Source organism: Lagopus muta, chromosome 1, assembly GCF_023343835.1.
Source record: "Lagopus muta isolate bLagMut1 chromosome 1, bLagMut1 primary, whole genome shotgun sequence".
NCBI lineage: Eukaryota > Metazoa > Chordata > Aves > Galliformes > Phasianidae > Lagopus > Lagopus muta.
The window spans coordinates 54,627,516-54,650,365 of NC_064433.1; the positions used below are offsets into that span (position 1 = coordinate 54,627,516).

Consider the following 22,850-nt stretch of genomic DNA (forward strand, 5'->3'; position numbering starts at 1 on the left):
ACTAAAAAATGAGGATACTCACATAAAAAAAGAATTTATATGAAGTATTCAAAATACACAAAAGTATACAAAATATATAAGTTTTCAAGAATACTTACAGCAATAATAGTGAAACACTGCAAAAGTAATATAAATTAGCCTTCAACATATTTGTCTAAAACTTCTATATAAAATATTATTTCAGATCTCCCTGTGTTAACCTTCAGATTTTGCAATTAATCTCTAAAATACAGGTGTACTGAACACTGATGTCAAGTGCCAGATCTGTCAAAACATGCATAGCCTACATTGCCAAAAAGCTACAATGGCGAAGAACATTACTGAATCTGGTTCTCTATGTTCATCGCCCTTTCCTAGCTTTGAAAGGATATAATCTAGTCTTATAGCCCAGGCAAATCAAAATATGTTGTTCAACTACAAAAATTGTGTGAAAATTTTAATATAGTCAATATAATTATATTTACTGGAGTTGGTGATTCCAGGTCAATCTTCCTCAGTTTATACTTAGGCTACAGTTTCTCTAACTATCACTTACTCTAATTCCAGGGCCAAACTTCATACTAGCTGGCCAATCTGTCAGAAATGTTATAGAGTCTGCAAGACAATTTGTGCCCTTGCTTCCTTTTGAAAGTCTATTAAATTATTTAAAATACATTGAAAGTTATAGCAGGGATTAGGATTTCTAGCTAATAAATCTGTTAAAATGTCACAGGTGAATTCTAATAAATACAAGCTGAATGAGAAATGCTGCGCAAACATCAGCAAAAAGAAAATACAGTAAACACTGTCACAAAATAAATACTTTTTTTTTCATTTATTTTATTTTTTTCAGTTGGTTTTGTTGAGTAGGAGGTTTGCAGGCACTTTTAGGATTTAAAAGTTTGCATTATACTTTCCTTCTATGCACAAGCATGTTTAAATACTCTATTTCCAAGTTTTCACTTCCATAGATCATTTTGTTCCAATTCAAACTTTCATATTCAAACAGAATAACAGAAAAGAATACATGGCTGGAAACCTCATTTCACAGGGGTCGCAAAATTCAGTCACAGTTTATACCACTTCCATCACACACTGCTTTCATCCACGTAAAGTAATAGACTCTAGCTTTTAGAGGTAGCCTAGTATCTGCATGATACTGCAGTTGATCAGGTGAATATATTTGCTATCTTTTATTTACATAAACATGGGTAATTCTTACTTAATGTGCCCATATCCGTACAGTCTCTCTGAAAGATTCCTTATAGTCTTCTCCATGTGCTACAGGGGAATTTCTGCTCCAGCATCCAGAGCACCTCATACCCCTCTTCGCTGACTTTGGTGTTTGCAGAGATGTTTCTCTCACTTTTCTCATTCACTTCTTACAGCTACCATGCTTACCCTTTCTTAAATATGTTACCACAGAACTATCACCAGCATCACTGATGAAGTCAGCGTTGGCCAGTGTTGGTTTTTTTTTTATAACTGACTATGCCCAGCATGCAGGCAGCTCCTGATCTCTTCTCATAGAGGTTACCTGTAGCTCAGCTGCTACACAAAGCTTGCCATACAAACCCAGCAGAGAAGGATGAAACTATACCCAAAGACTCAGAATAAGTATTTGAAACTGCACAAAATGCATGACTAATCTTTTTTAACTAAATGTAACATCCTATTTATATAATGTTCAGAACATACATGGCTTAATTTTTTTTAGTTTAGTATTACTGTATTCTTCCTGGTTTTGCTGTTTCTCCAATGCTTCATCATAATCCTTTAAAATTTACTCGATCCTCAACTTTTTATTAAGTGATACACATTATGCAACAATAACCTGCACACAAAATGCTATCACATTCGTATTGCAAGAGGCAAATAAGATGCATTTTGTACTGAGCTAATGAAGATGTAATAAATACAGAACCAAAAAAGCCCATCAAGCAGTCAAGAAAGCTTGATAGTTAACATTCTATAAACAATGAATTATTTTTTGGACTTCAGGGTTGTTTTTTTTTTTTACAACACCCACAAGACATTTAATGAACTTAATTTTCAGGGATTAGAATATGTGGAAACAAAGGACCAAATACTGAAAAAAATTCACAAACTCATCTGTCTGTATTTCAACTGCACTGAAGCATAAAATATGCCTCAAAATTTTGTGCCACATCACATGCTACTCAGCCATTTACAAGCAAATAAAGTACATAAAACTCTACCAAATAGAACTGTTTCAGTTGATCCTAGTACTAAGATAAACGGTATATATGAATCAAGACTGCAAAACTAGACTTGTTAAAGCAAACCTCCCAGTTGGTGTAGGAATATAAACCTGCTAGTACAACAACTGTACTACACTGAGTTAGCAACAAGATAATTTTAATAGCCCGAAGGCAGAACAAAACAGTGTGAGTCTACAGCTGAATCAAAAAGAAAAGGTCTTCCAGAATGTTCCTTAAAAAAAAAAAAAAAAAAAAAAAAAAAAAAGACTAACTTCAAATTTGATTGAGTAACACATAATAAATGCTTTCAACAACTTGGAAAACTCTTAGAAATGAGCGGTTTTGTACATTAAATTCCTCAAACTCTACTGCTTTGAGGGAATCCACATCACCAATCCAATAACCAACCGCTCTGTGAAAGTGAAAAGATGTTGGGAATTCAACTTCCTAAGCAAGTAGCTGCACATAAGTAGGGTGAAATGAACTATGGCTTGCTGTCCCTGTTCCTCTTCACAAGCAAGATGGATATTTCTGTTACACCTATACATAGAAAGAAATTCTAATGAATTCCAGATATAGGGTTTTACTGTTACTATTGTTTAGCTGGAAGAAACTACAACAGCATATAAGATATCCTGTGTTTAGCACATGTAGGTCAGATAGTAGTCCTAACAAACAGAATATGTAGAATATTCTCCCACCTTAGCTTGTGAACCTAAAGATTTTCAGTTCATTGAGATGCCAATATAAAATATTCACAGTTATGCAAAAAATTAATGGTGCGTGGTCTATTTCTTTCTAAAAGTTAGTTGATAATCTATTCCAGACCTCCTTCACCATCTGCATACAGTCAGTACTGCCAATACTTAGTCAGTAAGAATGTTAAGATTTGGGTTTTATATGCTGGAATAGCTTAATAGAATTTGAAAACCTACATCAGTAACAACAAACACATGTTTTTATTTTCCAGCCAAACAATTAGAATACTATTTGGAAGAGGAAGAGAGAGATAAAAAGTAGAGAAGAATGTATTCTCTGCATCTTTACTTGTTTTCTTTCAGAAAACATAGTAAAGGTAAGTTGAAAGAAAGAAAGGAAGTGTTAAGGGAAGAGAAAGAAAATATTAAAAAAAAAAACAGTAAACACAATCATCAAAATAAGGCATCATATTATTCAACCACAAAAAAATCATCTTGGCTAGTAGCTCAGGTAATAGCAAGCTTTTATTTTACCAAATCTGACAATTTTTTTAGCATGACATTCTACCAATCTTCGCAATCCTAAATTAACTTACTACTGTTTTGAAAGCATTCAGCCAAAAATTATCACATAACGGTTTCAAGAGTGCTCATAATTCACAGCTAGGGATCCTTAGAAAGTTTTTCAGGTGTCTTGTAGTAATAATAACGGTATTTCCCCTAGAACTATAGTTTATCAAGTACCTGATGAAGAAAAATAGCCTGTCTTTAGATCTTTTATTGAACATAATCTATACCTCCCCTTCTTTTCTCCTTCAGGTTTTCATTTTTTTAGCTCATTTCATAACCACCAAAACTACTAATCAATTTACATTCCATAATTACATTCCAGTCAGAAATTTCATTTTTACAATAGATAACACGTCTGCCAGAGATGGATTATTTTCTCTATTGCTATGCCTTTTCTACCCATAGTTACAATGGGCATGCAGAAAACTCTTGATAACTTCCTGTTGACAATTTTCCAAGTTAGAATTTATTTGTACTGGAATCACAAACAGGCAAAACAATTTTCTCAAGTAACAGCATTTAGGGAAACTAACCAGTGAAAAATAACATCAGTGCTTGAATCTAGAAATTAAATCACTTTGTATAGGCATGAACAAGTCACATGAGAAAGGCAGAGTGGAATTGTTTGCTTTGTGGAGTTTTTTTCCTTGGGAGGATTTCTATACACAGTGAAATTACAATGAATATCAAACATGCCAACATTTGTTAGAGTTTTATTCAGCCACAGATTGTTTTAAAACTAAAACTACAGTTATGTTCCCAATCGGAGGAAAACAGTGTTTCAGATAGGAAAGGTGGTCTCCTGTTACATTAAGAAAAAAAGATAACATGCCAAACTACTGAAAGTTCTTGCAGCTGTCATGGAGTAAATGTGTTAGCAGTGTAGCAGGATTATTAACACAATGCATTAAAGGCTGAAACAATCTTCAATTTCCAAAATAATATAAAAATATGCTACTCTTTCAAATATTGTATGCTTATGGCCTAATAGCTTTTGTTCCTTCCTTCATAATTTCTAATGTTCACACCCAAAGTCATTAGTTCTATCCAGTGTTTTACCTACCCACTTGAAACGTCAGTTTATCTTTTGAGGTGCAGAGGAAAAACTAAATATTATGCATTCTGTTTATTCCCCTAAGTTGATCTTCAACCTAATCAAAGGAGGTGATTATTACAATCATTCCATTCCTCTCACACAAAAGTAATTACTACTTAAATAATACCATTGCATTCACAAATTGTTAAATAGTAGGGTTTAAAATTAATGTAAGTATAATTCAAAGTACCAGACATAAGTTTGGAATACCTTGTTTTAGATAAAGTAGCTCTCTCTTGTCTAGTTAAGTGGTCTATTTTCTTTTATGAAGCAGAAACTGAATGCAAGAAAAACTGGCTGCAAGAGATAGAAGTGAATAGATATTCTGTGGGCCTTTCTGAATTAAAGATTTTTTCCACAAAATACCACTCGCCATTAAGATACTTCCCTTTAACAGTGGATAGGAAATTTGAAACACAACTCAATCACCTCTCATTGGAAGATGAAATTGAATTTCTCATTATTACTCTGACTTGTTTCTGCTGGAGGGAATGAAAAGGTGAAACATACTAGATCTCCAAACTTCTTCCTCTTCAAGGAACTGAGCACTAGCATTGCCTTCTAACAAATGCCTTTATAGTTAGGGAATATTTTTGCATCTATTCCAGTATCTAATGAGGACTGCAAGAGGAAATATTTCTTCTTCACTGTTGCCAGGAACTGGTTTTTGGAAAATGGAAATACTCATAGAGTTACCTTATTTTTAAATGTATTACAATTCATAGCTACCTGCTTACTTTTCCCACTTTCTTTATTCTTAGATACAAAACACATGCGCACTACATTGTGCATGATTAAATACTGATCTGTCGTTCTTTGCAATTCTTCAGATGTGAAAAGTCAGTTCCTATTATGGAAGGAGGGGATATCATTTTTATTTTTGTTATTCCTACTTTTAATTTAGTGAAGTATCCCTTTTTCACATTGCTTAAGGGATTTTCCCAAAATTCCTTATTCAACATACAATTCATGATGGGGCTTAGCATATAACTAAGCTAATCATCACTTTCCCTCTCAAATATCACAGTAAAGAAAACTTTTATTGCAAATTATTACAAATCCAAGTGGCTGATGGTGAGTTAGCACTGTAGGTTAACAATCTGACCATGTCAAAAGAGGCAGCACGAAAAAGAGCCCTCATGACAATTTTATGGAATTAATGCTACCATCACATAAGAAATTTCTCAGGAGAATTGGTGACATTGAAAAGAAGCATCATATTTCTACTGTATAATTCAGAATCCATGTACATTATCTCTTGTGAGTCAATTTTGAAATCTGTGTATTATGCATAGCAAAATTTACAAGTACAAATTTTAGAGGCAACCTGTAAATTATTACTTCATACAGCAATTTTGGAATGTGAAAACTGATACTCAGCATAAGAAGGTGATAAACACTAATACAGCACTTGAGATCTATGGTCAAGGACAAGGAATTCATTGTACTATGTGCTGCACAGTAAGGACAGAGCAAGAAATATTTCTACCAAGGGACATTACAATCTAAGACAAGAAATATATGGATTCATAGGGAAAGGAACCCAAATTAGTCATTGTAATGGGCATCCACCTCAATACATAAAACTGCTAAATTTTGAGGAGAGGTTGATTTAAAGATACTGAAAAAGCTTTTAAAAGAGGATAATGAGCTCTGCAGATACCCATAGCAAATCTCTTCAGCTATAAGAAATGGTATAAAGCAAAAAAATTGAAAGAACCAGACTGAAAATTAACAAACCAACAAGGAAAATCGGTACTGTAGGCTGAATGTAAGTATCTCAGAGCAGCAAAATAGAAATAATCAGTGTGGCTTAAGATACGTTACAACAAGTAGTTTGTATCTACTACCACTTAAAGGAACAGATTGATATGCAAACAGAAGAATGGCATTTACCTTCTAAATGCTTTGCTGTTCAACAGCTGTCAGTCTCGGTGAAGATAGGCTAAATCTGCACAGATCATCTACCAAGTCCAAGAAAAATATACCACTGTGATCAAAAAGCAAGCTGAATCTTTAATGATTTATAGTCAAATTGACATATGGATAAAGGAGAATATATTCTACAGTTGCTATAATGCAAAAAAGGTAGCAGATAGGGTACTATTCTCAAAGTTAAATATATTAAGACAGACAGACATACTTAAAAGAAGTTTCTTATAGAAGAAGTTACAAAAATTGCTAGTTTTGACAAAAGAGATACTTAGGTTACATATAGATTTATGAATTATTCATACATGGCTGATAGCTGAACTTGTTTGTAGATGTATTCCTCCACAAAGAAGGTAAGAAAAAGAAGGTATGATCCCAAATGTCTTCTAAGTAAGAAAAGAAAGGGAGAAAAACATGCAAAAGAAACACTGTAGAAATTGTAAGAAAGGCTTCCAGGAACAGACAAAAGAAGAATAAAAAAGAAAATCTAGATCTTCTGTGAGAGAATGGAGATCAAAGTTGAAGGTTGGAGAATTATCTCTGAGTTTCAGCTGGAAAAGTCATTAGCTGTTTTGGTAACAGCAATTTTGATTAACTGATGGGAGAAACAAAGACTAAAGAGGGCACAGGAATATCAGAAGAACAATCTCAGACTTTACAAGCATATAGTATAGTTTGGATGGTAAATGTTTGGCTAATACCCAGAAAACAGAATTGCAAGCAATGTGAAACATTCAGGCAATGTGAAACAGTCTGGGTAAGAAGACTCTGTACTGATACATATTTGCATTTACATTTTGAACACCATTATTTTTTATTTATGATACACCATTATTTTTTTATTTTTTACTTATGATTTTTCAATATGGAAAAACATCTTGAGAAAGTTGGCTTCAGTTCCATGCAGTGCTTTTTTCAATAGGATACACTGGAAGAAAGCCATGAAGAAGACTGTTTATGATTACAAAAGACAGTTCGGCAGCCCCAGTGTTCCTGTAAGACATGAGCTGTGTAGTTCCAAGTGGCCTTTCAGTTAAAAATTAATCACATGCACCTTAGCATCCATTCTGCTGAAGTAGAAGTGAGTCAAATCTTACAGGTTTAATCTACAAAACACTGTAAGTAATCTTTACAATTGAATGTTGTACTAAGGAACATGGTGGGTAAGTATTGGTGGTAGATGGATGGTTGGACTAGATGGTCTCAGAGATCATTTCCAACCTTGGTGATTCTATGATTGTTCTATGATTGTTCTATGATTGTTCTAAGGATAAACCACAGACTTTATACCTGTTCCTCGTTCTCCTTGTATTTTGATTTTCTTAAGATAAAAGGTAATTTACATTTCAACATAGTCGTCCTCATTTATAACGAGGGCACATTGTGAGTGTCAATATCAGTTTTAGAGGTAGACTGAAAGACTTCAACAAAGACTGGCTAAAAATAATAGATATTTCATTCTATTTTGCTACAGACACATTCTGTGTCATCAATCACAGTGAAAACAAGGCTGAGACAAAAGTCATGGAGAAAAAGTCACTCCTTGTATTGTGTTAACAGGGGATATAGGAATCGCAATATCTTTCTTAGGCAATATAGAATCAATTCAGGAGGCTGTCATGATTAAATACCTTCGGTAAGAACTACAATTTACATAGAAATTCTCCATAGAAGCTAATCTCATGTTTTTGATTAGCAAAAAACTATTAAAAAAAAAAAGAATGATTTCATAACAGGAATCAATCTCAGGTTTCATATTTTTGATAGTTTCTGTGAGAAACTTTGTATGTTCCTGGTAAAAATCCAAAACTTGACAGGCAATTAACTTTAGACTTTCTTTTGTACTGTAACACTGAACATAACTTCATGAACCCAATTACAAAACCTCAGTTTAGACAGAAAAAACTGTCTATTTCAATGTATTATGTAAATGGCATATTACATATTACAAATATTGCTATTTGATGAATAAAGCTGCAACTTATGTTATTTATAGTAAAATTATCATGAATATCATTTATCAGCTCCAATCTTTTCAAATGTTTTCCCATAAGTTTCGAGGTAGATTTCACCTTAATTAGTGCATGCATCTAAAACAACAGCCTCACTCCTCTACTTCTCTAAAAAGCATATTCTGTGCAGAATCAAAGTATATTTAAAGCACTTGTTGGAGAAACTGACAATAATTTTCATTCTAATTCCTTTCAATCGCTTTCTATTTCTTATACATGTAATATGTAAAAATTCCCTTCATCTTCACTGGCAGAGATATATTTTCCATTGTGCTCTACCAAAACTAATCCTGATGGCCTATAAAACTTGTTTCCTTATTCACATACTAATTATGTTTTCATCTGTTGTCATAACTAATTTTGTAAAAACTAGTCAGTACTTTCATTTAGTTCTCTGTTGAAATGCCATGGAAGATACATAGTCTGTCTCTGTCTATAGTTCCAACATTAAAATTTGACAATTTTGAGAAAAAGAGATGATGTAAAATGTAATTTTACGAAGGCTGTAATTTGCAGAAACACTGAAGTTGTTCTATTAAATAGAGCCACTTACAATACCAGTATACTGTGATGTTTGATTTCCCCTAGAAAATAGCAAGCATTACTGCACTTTATTGTATGCATTTTATGTATACAATAAGGGAAATGTAAATGAAATGTTGCAAACTAATAGCACTCTGAAAAAAAAACCAACAGTTAATCATTATTTTAGAATCGAAATCTGGTCCCTCTTTTCAATCTTATTTTTCCTTTCACATACCTTCAGATTTAATCCTACAGTCCTGAGATGCACAGAGAGCTAATTTAGGAGATATAGATTTATGCGATACATTGTCATTATGAGATCTTCACAATGAAGTATTTTTAGTAAGCTTAAAGACTTTTCTGGAGTGTTGCACGTTCTCATTCAATACGGTTTGAGTTAGGCCATTAAGCACAAGGTAACCAATTATTTACCAATTGAATACCGTTCAGACAAATATTTGAAAATTTTATCACTATTATTTTCATTTTACCATTGCTATTTCAGTGCATCCATATGTGTACAGCACATCCTGTACAGTACCTTACTTATTTTTTCATCCACAGACTTCTGAATACGCTGTCTAAGAGGTTTTGGAGAAGATTCTTTGGACTGTGCTGGCGATCTATGTTCAAAAGAGATATGAAGTATTCAGAACAAATAAAAATTTATTAAAAAATAAAATAAAATTTAAATAAAAAAATAAAATAAAAAAATAAAATTTATTTTATTTTGCTCATTTTTTCTTTTAGTTCCATTTTTATGTGCCACTAAATTTCTGCCTGCCTTTTCAATGTATTTAAATTGCCAAAATATGTAATTTCTACATGTTCTCATCTATTTCATTTTTACAGATCATGCATTCTCCTTGTGACCCATTAGGACAAAATCCTCAGCATCCCATTTTTCCAAAGAGCCTGGTGCTTCCTTAGGATAAGTGATCAGTTAAATCATTGCTGCCTCTCCACTCTATGGATATATTAACTTATTTTTCCAACAAAAATTGCTTTGAAAGAGATTTGTCGCTTTGTGGATCACATCAACTTGCATATACTTCATCCATGTTTAAAATTCAAATTAAAAAGGGGGAGGGGGAAAGAGAAGAGGGAAGGGAAGGGAAGGGAAGGGAAGGGAAGGGAAGGGAAGGGAAGGGAAAGGAAGGGAAGGGAAGGGAAGGGAAGGGAAGGGAAGGGAAGGGAAGGGAAGGGAAGGGAAGGGAAGGGAAGGGAAGGGAAGGGAAGGGAAGGGAAGGGAAGGGAAGGGAAGGGAAGGGAAGGGAAGGGAAGGGAAGGGAAGGGAAGGGAAGGGAAGGGAAGGGAAGGGAAGGGAAGGGAAGGGAAGGGAAGGGAAGGGAAGGGAAGGGAAGGGAAGGGAAGGGAAGGGAAGGGAAGGGAAGGGAAGGGAAGGGAAGGGAAGGGAAGGGAAGGGAAGGGAAGGGAAGGGAAGGGAAGGGAAGGGAAGAATTAGCAAGAAGTAAATCACAGAACTGCAAGGATTGGAAGAGATATCAAGAGATTATTGAGTCCAAACCCCCTGCTTTTAATGCAGGTACCCTATAATAGGATGCACAGCTAGGCATCCTGACACGTCTTGAATATCTCTGCAAAAGGAGAATCCTCAACCTCTCTGGGTAACCTGTTCCAGTGCTCTGTCACACATACTTTAAAGAAAGACTTGTGTTAGCAGTAATGTGATAGGAAGATGACAGGCATTATATGAAAAACAACAGCAAATATAATATTGCCCTTAACGTTACAGACTTGGTGAACCAGCAGAACCAGAAAAAACTAAAAAAGAAAACAACCAAAAACTTTATTGTGAAGACATATGAAAATACTTAATTCATATTTATGCAAAATTCAATTTTATACGTAAACAATATAATAAATTGTATCGGAATCACTTTACTTTGATTTCAATATGATCACGACATACTTGTTTAATTACAAATTTTAGCAATACTGAGAGGAAATCAGCATGCTTGCACTGTATAAGGTCCAAAATAAAATTTAAAACTGATGAAAATTAAAAAGAAGTACGGGAACTTTATTCACACTTCTATAATGCATATTCAAAAGGATGATTCTCAAGCAAACTAAAATGAGGTTCTTACGGATGGAAAATATTTGAGGTGCGTACTGAAGGTCCCATTAAACAGAGAAAAACTTCAGCTTGTTTTGCATGGTCAAAAATATCATCACTGCTTACATGTTCCGTCTGAAAATATGTATGCAATTTACAAATTACAGAAATATAATTTTAAATGAAAGAAAACTAACAAAAATATGAACATCACACAACAACTGCTTTTGAGCAGCAGCTTTCTTACAGGATTTAAAAGGTGACAGATAAATAGAGCCAATTAATTTAATCTCAAAGTTTATTAAAACATGAGTAAATAAAAGAAAGTAAAATTCCAAGAATGCTGAAATTATGAAAAGGAGATACTTTCATTTATCTTCAGCATTCAATTGAAAATAACAGTGCTCTTTTAACATTATTAGATCCCAGACAAATACACCCAAAAGTTTTACATATATCTTGGGATTCTTCAGTAGTAAAATCACTAGAGATAACAAAAAATATTGTGAAAATCCTCAAAATAAAAACTACCATTTGATCTAAAACCATAAAGCTACCATATGAGATGACAACCTGTTACATTGAATCAGATTAGCAAAAATAATTTTCACTACAGTGTTTACTGTCTAACCTACTGCCATTTATCCTGGAAATTATTTCAGACTTACTTTTAACTATATGGATCAGCAAAAGACTGTAAACACCGTCGATCAAATGTTTGAGAAGTGTTAACAAAAAAGGTACTGTATATGTGCCTGTATGCTGATGAAATACAGATACCTTAGTTACTATGCTAGGTGATATTAAAATGTTCATCGTAAGGCAATTGGAAGATTACAGTATAAACTGTTATAGAAAGGTAGAACACAAAGATTTAAATAAAAATTGAGAACAGGTGTTGTTTGCAAGTTCACATATTTCTTCTTAGGCTTTGCAAATTTATGTACTCCTGAAACAATTATTTAAGATTAATTCAATATTTTGTGTGCTTCCACAATTATTTCTATTTAGATGTTATGTAAACAAATAGTATTTAAAATTTGATATAGAGAAAAATAAAACCTAAAACAAGATAATTACCAGAAAATATTAAAGAAAACACAAGAATTTTGTGTAGATTACCATATACATTTCTAAATAGTAGCACCTCCTTGCACCTACAAGGAGAATATTTCAAGTCAAATGAATGCTTTACATCTTTACTCAGTGGACACTCTTATCCAGAAATAAGAGGTTTTTGTTCCATTTTAAAGAGTTGCTTAAGAAAGCAAATAAAGATTTCTAGCCATGAATAACAGCAATGCTTAATTCAGAAAATTTCAGTTGAGCTTTGATGACATTCACATTGAGCACTAATCTAAATCTGATTAAGCTCCTATTCGTTTTGACAAAACACATCCTGATTGAGGTTTATTAATTTAATGAATCCTGAATCAAAAATAATGGGAAAATATTTTTTCTGGATGTTATTGGAATGTGATAGTTTGGTTGGTTTCATAAGAGGTTGAACTATAAATCTAGAGGGACCACCAAATTCTCCTTATTTTATATCTATCTCCTGATTTCTTCCAGTTTAGGACTCAAAGAAGGTGAGGAAGTTCTTGCATTAAAAATCAAGTAATAAAATCAGTAACCAACAGCTTCACAGAATTATAGGTGCCTCTGTTTCCTGTATTGCTATGGAACACATATCTGAAACTGAGATTTCTACTCACATCCCAGCATCCTTTTGTCCAGGCTTTTTTCTTGTTCTTTTCCTATTCTGTTATTCTCAGAGTCTTGCACCAGCATGCCCTGACAGTGTTGTACTGGTGGGTTCTCGTGTAAAGCAACTTCCATCAGCATAAGAAAATCTCTAATTCCCCACTTTTTACAGTCTTTCATTGTAGCTCTCCTTTTATATTTGGGAACCCCAAAATGTGCAGGCAAAAACCTTAAGAAACAACTAACCATGCAGTCCTGGCCTTAATGAACAGATGTAGTAACCACCTCTATTGGCATCAAAAAGCAGGGACAATCAGCAGTGGGTTTTAGCAGGTCCTTATTAAAAAACCATAGTTATCATGGGAATAATATTATTGTGGAACCAACTGCTGTACTGCAGACGATGCTTGTCTGGAGACCCAGGCTGCTTCACTTCCCAGCTGGTCACTGAGAAATTTTTCTATTTCCTCTCCTCTCCTTCTTTCTCTCAATTTCACCATCAGAGTCAATGTATGCCATGAACTACAGATACTACCAATAAATATTCATGCACAGGAATTTGTTTCAACATCCTTTGTATGTTACTGATTGGTGTATCACAATATGAAAATCTATTTAACCATTTAGAAAAGTCTCTACAAAATAATTACTACGTAGAAAAAAAACACACTGTCATCCCAAAATATCTTGTACTAAAGATAGATAAAGGAGGAATTTCAAACTGAATATAAACGCAGTCAGCTACTGAATACACATTATTTGAACTTAAGAATATAGACGAGTATCTGGAAGACTAGTTGCAAAGGATTCATAGGTCTTGTGCAGCCCAGAAACATACTAGCCCAGAAAGTCTGTCTTCCAAAAGCATATTGAAAAAAACAGTAAGTGAATATGAGGAGGTAGAATACTTTTGAGAACTTGACACTGTCCTAAGAACACTTTCCTTTTACACCTATGCTCCCAACAGGCTGCAAATTTAGCATACAAAATATCAGTGCTTTAAATCAGTTAGTATAAAATCTTTATAAACGAACAAAAAGATTTTTAGTACTCACCTGAAGAGTGTCAAAACAGAGGTGCTTCCAAACATAATTAAGTTTACATCATCATATAATAATTCCGCTTTGTTCTGGGTAGGAGCGCTGACTGCTTCTTCGTCAAGAAGAACTAGTAAGACCTTTATGGTATCTCTGCCACAATATGCAGTGCCATGGTTTATGGAATGCAATTTCGGCTGAAAGCAAATAACATTAAAGAGAACATACTGCAGGAAAGGTCAAAAAGTGAAATCAATAGCTCACCTCCAAAAGTAACTAATAGCAGAAGATGCAAGAACCCCCTCCTCCCCTTTCCCAGTAAGCATCTATCAAGTAACATGACTACATGGAAGATTCTTTTTCATCCCAAGGAATGAGTAGAATTTAGATCATTGCCAACTAGAGGCATACACTGAAAAGCAAGTCACACAAATATTCAAATCTGTGATGAAACCATGCTGCTGAAACTAACATATTATTTCCTTAAAACCAGCTCGAGTGCCACACAAACATTCTAATGAAGTCCAACTCCTGTAACCGAATCTGCAAAAGCAGCTGGTAAAGAGAGATTTTTCGACCAAGATATGGCAAGAGGTACAATCCCCTCATGTTTGTAACACAATAAATTCCTCAGTTTTCCACAAGAATTAAAAAGTACTTAAAGAAAATAACAATTCACATCTGGAAGAGTTCAATGCTACAGCCAGCAGATGCAGAATTTCATAGGATTGCTAGAGTTGCAAGTTTATAGCATTTCTCTGTAAAGTTCTAGAGGTTTTCTAAACAAATGTAGTGCTAAATACACAGTATTAAGGTTTAAAAACCACAGTCTTTCTTCTTTACCAATACAGAGAAACATACAGTAGCCTAACTTTGTTTAGAACAGGGCAGGCAACAAACTGCATTTCTTTAATCAGTTAACTGTTTTCAACACAGCCTTGAAAAGATCAAATTCTATTTCTCTCTCTATTTGATTATATCAATTAGTGTATGTAGCCTTCAAGAAGCCATAGCAACACGTCAGTCAGTTACTATAAGTTATAATCAATAGCTAGAAATAGCAATTACAGAAATGGTTGTTATACTTGATTTTACAAAATTGGTCTATTTCAGTAACATCTAATTTCCTCAAAATTTATTCTGGACCTCTTCAGTCATTACATCACTACATCATCCACATCATGGAATTTTATAAAACGCCATGTGGGTCACGGTAAATTTATCTTAATGAAAAAAGTATGAGTTTGACAACAGCTTGACTGATTATATACAAAGAAAATGTAACAATAATAACGTGTAGAATATAGTATAACTTCCTAACTGCCAAAAGATGACCTTCAGAAATCTCACGTACTACTACAACAGTAGCTTGGTGTACTAAATACTATTGTCCAAAAAACAATAGGAACTTCAGGCAAGATAAAAATCCCTGCCACAAAAATCTTGTTCATTATTAAAATAATGACTCTAAATATTTTTTCAAGTAAACTATTTATTAATCTTTCAAGGGAAGTAACCATTAACTACTCCAGACTATTCAAGCCAGTTCCAGAAATGCCAACTGTATTCAATTTACAGCAGTAAATTTCTAAGGAAGAAATTCATCACAATTGCTATTAGTCACTCATGAAGTCTTCAGTGAAAAGTTGTATTTCCTTCTGCATAAAATATTGATTTTTTATACAGCTTTGGACTTTTATAAAACTGATATTTACAGGAAAACTGAGCAAAGATGTAAGAAAACTAATAGGAGAAAAAGCAAATATTTTTCCAACAAAATATCTCTCAGGTATATTTTATACGACCTGAATAGAAACCAAAGTACATTTTATGTAGTGCCAGTCTTTCTAAGAGCTGCTGGAGGCATCCTTTTCAGATCTACAGTTAATTTCAGATTTACAATTTATACTTAAAGATGTGAAACTCAGCAGAGATTTAACCTTTGCTGTCCTAAGATCTTAATGGAGCAATACAGACATTCCAATTTTTGTTCACAGTTCAAATTCATTTGGAAAATGCATGGAAATTTTTTATTATCAAAATCCATAATAAAAACCCTCCTGTCTATGTGTGTTTAGTATAATGTCTTTCTACTGAAAGCTCCACTGAAACCTGCAGTTTGAAATCTCTGCTTAACATTTGCCCATGCTTTCTTAGTGAGCACTAGATTTCTCAAGCCAACCAGCATATCAGTCACATTCAGGCCACAGTCATCCCTCATGGCTGTTAGCTATATCTGTACGTACATACTATGCATATGCATGTTCTGTGGTGCGTATGGTGAAAAGGATTAGCTTAAAGCCCATCAATTTCTGATATGTACTCAAGTTTTCTCACAAAAAAACTATAATAGAATCTTCCCACTCAAAGGCAGATTGGTTCTTTCAACAGAGAGATTAAATTCAAAAACGTAATTGGGAAAACCTTCAACATAGAACCACTGACTCACAGTAATATAGTTAAGTAGATAAGCTGCCTACAGACGCCCATTTTAACAAAACTTCATGCTGTTCTTAACAGAATTAAGTACTTCCCTGTTTATTGACAACCATCCCACTATCTTCTGCCTCAACAAGGAAACTAGAAAAAATTTCTACAGACTATTAGGCTACAGTATCAACTTATAAAAAACAATAAGAAACATAAGCTATGTTAGAAAAGCATTGCTTGGTAAATCAGAAGAATCTTACCTAGCTGATAAAAAATCTAAGACTTTAGATTTTTTTTTTTCAGGAATCCAGGTCTCCAGATAAAGACAGAAATAATAGGGCTGCTAACTTTTCAGATGGAGCAGAGAAAGAAAAAGACAAAGACAAGAAAGGGAAATGGTAATACAAAGCAATGGAAGCCTCAGGAGATGCAGTAAAATGAGGATGCTAATCCGTGGAAACACGTATTTAAATCAATTTAATTGTCCACTAAGATCTACAGGCTTCTACTTCTTATTGAAAAACAAAAGGATATTGGAAGTTTTATAAAAATCTGATAGAAATCTTGTTACTATGGGGTAATTCCAGTGATTTGGCAATACCAAGCGCTCTAAGAATATACACAAAAAGTGTTCAGCAGATTTTAAAAGTTTCCTAGACAAAAACACATAAGATATTGTTTTATATATACCAACAATGTAAAATAAACTTGGTTGATGTTATCATTAGAAAAATATCATAATAGAAAACCGTGTAAACTCAAACTACAGAAATCACAAACAAAAACATGTATTCAGGTATACTCTCCACACTTATCTTTTAAAACGTTAAATGCTTTGATTCCCTTCAAGAAAAAAAACCACACACATACACAAAAAAAAAGCATTAGTAACTAATTAGTGTTAGTCTTGAAACACTGAAAGAGAAAAACATACACAGAGTATATGGGTTTTCATTCGTTATCCCTGCCAAGGTTTCACCATATTCCGGACTTCTTTCATATTCAACCATATTTTGAGCTTCTTACACTTAATAATACTTGACTGACAGCTAATTAAAATTTGTGTTCTTTAATCAAAGTGCAGATGTATGTTCTCAAATCTTAACTCCACTTTCAAGAGGGCTTTTTTCTGCTTGGAAATGTTATAGGTCTACTACTTTGAAATTACTGTCAAATCTAACAGTTACAAGTATTTACATTTAGAACTGCTGCAAGAACAAAATAAATTTTGAACAGCATTTAATTTACTATTTCAATGTAAGAAGTTTAAATAAAACATCTTTTTGAAATCCACACTGTAATCCTAAAGTATAAGTCTTTCAGCAAGTTTAAAACCACACTGCAGAGGAAATGACACTGCTCTATTAGTAGGAAAAGTTAATACCCTATATAAAAGTCTTAAAACAAACAAACAAACAAACAAACAAACAAAAAAACACAGAACAACAAAACCAGGAGAAGGACATTTACTTTCTTGTAAAACTAAATAATAAAAAGAACAAAAGAAGTCCCATTACCCGTGTTGGACTGACTCCAGTGGCACTAACAGTCAAGACTTCATGTTGTGAATCGATAATATTTTTAATCCTCAAATCCAAATCTTGTACAACTTCCTCTACTGCCTGATAGAAAGGATCCCCATTGCTTCGGCCTTTCATCAAATGCATCTTCACTGTTGACAGAATTTGCCCCCCTGCAACTCTGAAAATAGGCAGAGGGTCATCTCCACATTAATCTTGGCAGCACTTTAGTATACCTATTAGTGTTGAACATAGCTAGTCTTCACAGTTAATCAAAACTCTTCAGAGAAAAGCTTTGATCTTTCAAATCAAAGAGCAGTGTGGAAGCATTGTCCAACATAATAGCCTGCTTAAGAAAAACAGAGATTATAAGAAAAGGTAATGAATTCAGCATTTAGTACTACTCTGACCTGCAACACAAAACTAACTTTTCCACAAAGTCCAAAGAAAAGCACCTTCTTTAAACCAATAGTTACTTTTTCGCTTGTAAGCTGTTAAGTGAACAAACATGGATCCTAATTTAATATCCAATTCAGATTTTGAGCATTGTGTTTCATGAAAGTTCTTTAAAATATCAGTCTGCTTTCAATTTTGTTTCAGTAGTTAGTAATTAGACTAAATGAACATTACGTTTTTACATAAAGGTACACAGTACCAATCTTCTTTATAATCAAGAGAAAACATAGAGTATATTTACGCTAAGTCCAGAAACATCCATGAAGTTAGACATAAAAAATATAAATAATTGAATGCCAAAATATTTGTTTTGCCATAGGCAAGGCCAAGGCCAACTTTTCAACTTCCTCCACACTTAATAGCTACCTAATTTTCCTAAAACGATACCTTGTAAATACAGAGACAGTCATATTTTGCACACATTAAATTCTAAAGAGAAGTCTCAGAATTCCTGCTAGGAACACCTCCATCAAGTAAAATTCTATCTGTCTAGATTCATAATCCAAAATAGAAAATAACTGTGTGGGGCTAAGGAAGAACAAGGACTCTGTCAGAGGAAAAGAAGTTTGTTTATATTGTTTTCTGTTAAAATACATGGAAGGAATGGGGCCAGGCATCTTGCTGCTTTGGATTACTCTGGCTGAACAAAACTCCTGGTAAATAACTTAGAAGCCCTGAAGTTAATATGAAACATTTTTGGCTTTTTTCCAGGTCAGAAACAACTATTTCCATGCAGTTTTCAGCTTTAACTTTTACAGATTAAAGATTATTCAATTCACATTAGAATTCACAGTCTTGTTTAAACAGATAAACGTTAGCTTTCCAGAAGCTTAAGCACAATGCATGAACTCAGCCAAAAGGAAAGTCACCAGGTGAAGTCCCTCAGCACAAAGCTCAAGAACCATAGCACATCTTAAAGAGAGGAAAAAACCAGTGCTTGAGTATCTCTGCTCCAAAAAACACAATTCAGTCTAACCACAAGAGAATGAAAAGTTCAAGGGGAGAAAAAAATAAAAATCATTCAGTGCAAGTTGTCAAGAGGTAAGAGAGTATTGTTGAAGAAAATTCTGTATCAGAGATATGTATAGGAACTCTAGCCAAGCCTCCTGATACTTGCCAAACAGTTTTATTTCCTCAGGACTAAAGTGATATTTTCCAAAACAATACCCTCAACTGAGAAAAGCATTGTATTAACTGAGTAATATCTGCTCCATAAATACCGTATAGAATCTACAACTCTAGAACAAACAAGCAGGTGAAGTGTTTGGCTGAAGCTGTGTTTCAAAGTATAGATCTTCCCTATATGCCCAGGGATATATATATACATAATGTGTGTATATGCTGGAAGAAGGATTATTCCATATATAACACTGGACACAAAAAAGATAAAAAAAGATAATTGCATCCTTAATTAAAATGCTATGTGTTGTCTGTAATTCTTGATTACCTTGCAGTTTTTCTCCAAGGAAGAAAAAGTATGATAAAAATATTTTCTATTTATTTGTTTGGTATTTTTTTGCTTCTACTACTTAGTGCCAACTAAGGATCTTAGTTGTTATAAGTAAAGTTAATTTAATCTACTTTTCTCCCCATATTCCCTCTTCTTTTCCAGGAAAGAGTTCCAGTTCCCAATCTGACATACGTAGTACTAATTGGAGCAAAGAAAAGTTTATTCATACTTTAATGAGATATTATATAAATAAGACATAAAGAATTCATCTAATGTGTGTGGATTAGTTACTGAAACACTGTGCCACAGCTTACGCATTTTACAACAGGAAATGATATTGAATGAAGTTATGTTGTGAATTTTATTAAAGTATTGAATAAATTTATGAAATGCTGTATACACCTCTCATTGGTGCTATTCATAAACTTACTACAAAAAGCCCTCACTGACCAGGTCTTATAGTTTCATAACGTACACTCAGACCAGTCTGAGTTGGAAAAGCAATTAAGGCATTCTTTTGGCAGTTAACTATGTTATCTATAGCATCAATTGAGATGGTTAGGCCACTGTTAAAATTTAAGCAGTCCATTTGGTCGTAGGAGACCACCATCTGTTCATCAGAAAAGACAACTCACTGGATCAAAAATGTTTCAAAAAGCAATAATCTTGAAGGTAGATTTATAAATTAAATAACAGATGCAATACTTCCAATTCAAGTAATAAAATAAGTGACCTGAGAATCTCTAGATCTACTAGGAAAATTTCATTGCTACTGACATTCAAGCAAAGTTTACCTAAAAGCATGAAAATAAAAGGAAAATGCTGTAAAAATGCAGCTTTTGGGGGTTGTGCTGGTGGTTTTTGTTTTGCTTATTGGAAAAGGAGTCTGAATGCCAGATTACTCTCATTCATATTTCCTAGAAAAACCATTTGAATCTAAATGGAGTGTAAAATATCTGGCATAGTACTAGATAGTAAATGTTTATATAAATTAAATGAGGTAGAAAACTGCTACCCACCTTGCAATTCCTAACAGCTAGAATGCCAGTAAAAGATTGTTTTCAATATGGAATTGTATCAACCAACTTATCTGCCTTAAAATCATTTTTTGCATCAGCAGACGTTAAGAATTTTAATTCTTCTTAATGCTGAGAGAGAAGGGCAAAACCCAAGTGAATTCAAGAATAAACATTAAACCAAGTAATGCCATTTGTCTAAGGTAATACTGAACTTGGGAAACTTTTTCCTTTCCAGTCAGGGTGCCTGCTAACAATTCTCAGATCTCAGGCTGCTGACATGAAATATTCTAAAACAAGGTGCGTAAGTCTCACATCCTTAGTCTTCTAAGTCATATTATGCAAGGACTCTATTCAAATCCAATTAACAACAAATATCACTCAGTTATCACTATAATAGATATCTTAAGATAGCAGTTTTTTTAAAGATCTCTAATAATATGATTTTCTCATCAGAGTCACATGCAACAAGATTTCTTTGTTCTATATAGAGGAAACAGACCTGGGGGTTTTAGTCAATGCTTGGCTGAACATGAGCCAGCAGAAGGTGGCCAAGAAGGCCAATCGCATCCTAGCTTGTATCAGAAATAGTGCTGTCAGCAGGAGCAGGGAACCGATTACCCCTCTGTACTCAGCACTGGTGAGGCTACACCTCTAGAGCTGCGTTCAGTTTCAGGCCCCTCACTACAAGAAAGACACTGAGGCACTGGAGCGTGTTCAGAGAAGGGCAACGAAGCTGTGAAGGATCTGGAGCATACATCTTAGGAGGAGCAGCTGAGATAACTGCGATTACTTAGTCTGGAGGAGGCTCAGGGGAGATGTTATCACTCTCTACAACAACATGAAGGGAGACAGTGGTGAGGTGGGGTTGGCCTCTTCTTCCCATGCAGCTAGCAATAGGACAAGAGGGAATGGCCTCAAGTTGCGCCAGCAAAGATTCTCTGATGGGCTGCATCATCCTAGCTGCTGAAACATGAAGTAAGGCTCTCACAAATACCTCCATCTTTCATAACACAGTCCCAATTCAATCTTTTATTTCCTGCCCAAAATAGTTTAGACTGCTGTGCAAGTGAGTGAGGGAAAGCATGCAATCACACAACTCAGGCCTATGTTAATATAGGGAATTCTGAAAGTAATGCCTCCTATTTTATTCCACTGGTCCATGACATCAGAGGCAGATCGTGTTGGTATGGCAGTAGAGTTTGAACCTTCCCACCAACATTTCATTACATCTTGCTGTTGTGCTTCTGATGGCAGCAGAGGCACAGTCTGATAAAATAGCATCTGATATGGAATTGCATATGAAAAAAAGGTGTGAAATTAAATTCTTTCATGTGGAAAAAATGGCATCCATTGACTTTCATTGATGCTTACTGAATGTTTATGAAGATCAAGCAGTGGATATGAGTACAGTGAGGTGCTGGGTGATGCATTTCAGCAATGGTGACAGCAACATGAAAGACAAGCCACATTCCAGATGTCCATACACAGCTATAACACCATGAAGTGAAGAGTATCTCCATCAGCTCAACTGTGCAAATTGGTGGATTGTGACCAGTGAATTGTGTACAGAGCTGAATATCGACTTCAATGCATTGGAAACAGTTGTGGCAACCTTGGACTGCAGCAAACAGTATGCCACAAGGGATAAGCAAATGCTCACATATGAACAGAAAGAACACTGTAAGCAAATTTGTCAGGACCCACTGAACAAACACAAGGCTGAAGGTGACAGTTCCCAGGATTGCATCATCACTGCAGGGAAGACATGGTGTCACCACTATGAGACAGAGTCAAAACAAGTCCATGGAGTGGCAACATGTGACTTCCCTACAGAAGAAAGAGTTCAGGACACAGCCCTCAGCAGGTAAAGTGCACTGTTTTTTTGGGATAGGTATGGGGGGATCCTTCTGGATTCCATGAACATGGGCAAACCATCAACTCTGACTACTACATCAAGACACCGACTAAGCAGAAGGCTCAAACTTCTGTAGTCAGGCTCAAGAAGATAATCTTTATTTTGCAACACAATAATACTAGGTGCCATACCAGTTTGAAGACCATGAAGCACATCACCAATTTTGGCTGGACTGCCTTACTACATCCCCTCTATTGCCCAGATT

General features: G+C 34.4%; 1 protein-coding gene across 6 annotated transcripts in view; it reads right to left on the reverse strand.

Annotated features, from left to right (window-relative positions):
• LOC125700143 (PARP1 binding protein) overlaps positions 1–22,850 on the reverse strand; it is a 46,866-nt gene that overhangs the window by 2,003 nt on the left and 22,013 nt on the right. For 5 of the 6 annotated variants that reach the window (XM_048960492.1, XM_048960519.1, XM_048960500.1 and 2 more), the window contains 3 exons: positions 17,803–17,986; positions 13,874–14,052; positions 9,576–9,657 (listed from right to left, as the gene is read on the reverse strand). In XM_048960492.1, coding sequence (XP_048816449.1) covers positions 9,576–9,657; positions 13,874–14,052; positions 17,803–17,986 — 445 coding nt within the window. Of the gene's footprint in view, positions 1–9,575; positions 9,658–13,873; positions 14,053–17,802; positions 17,987–22,850 lie in introns of those variants that run through there. The other variant, XM_048960559.1, reaches the window with a different exon arrangement.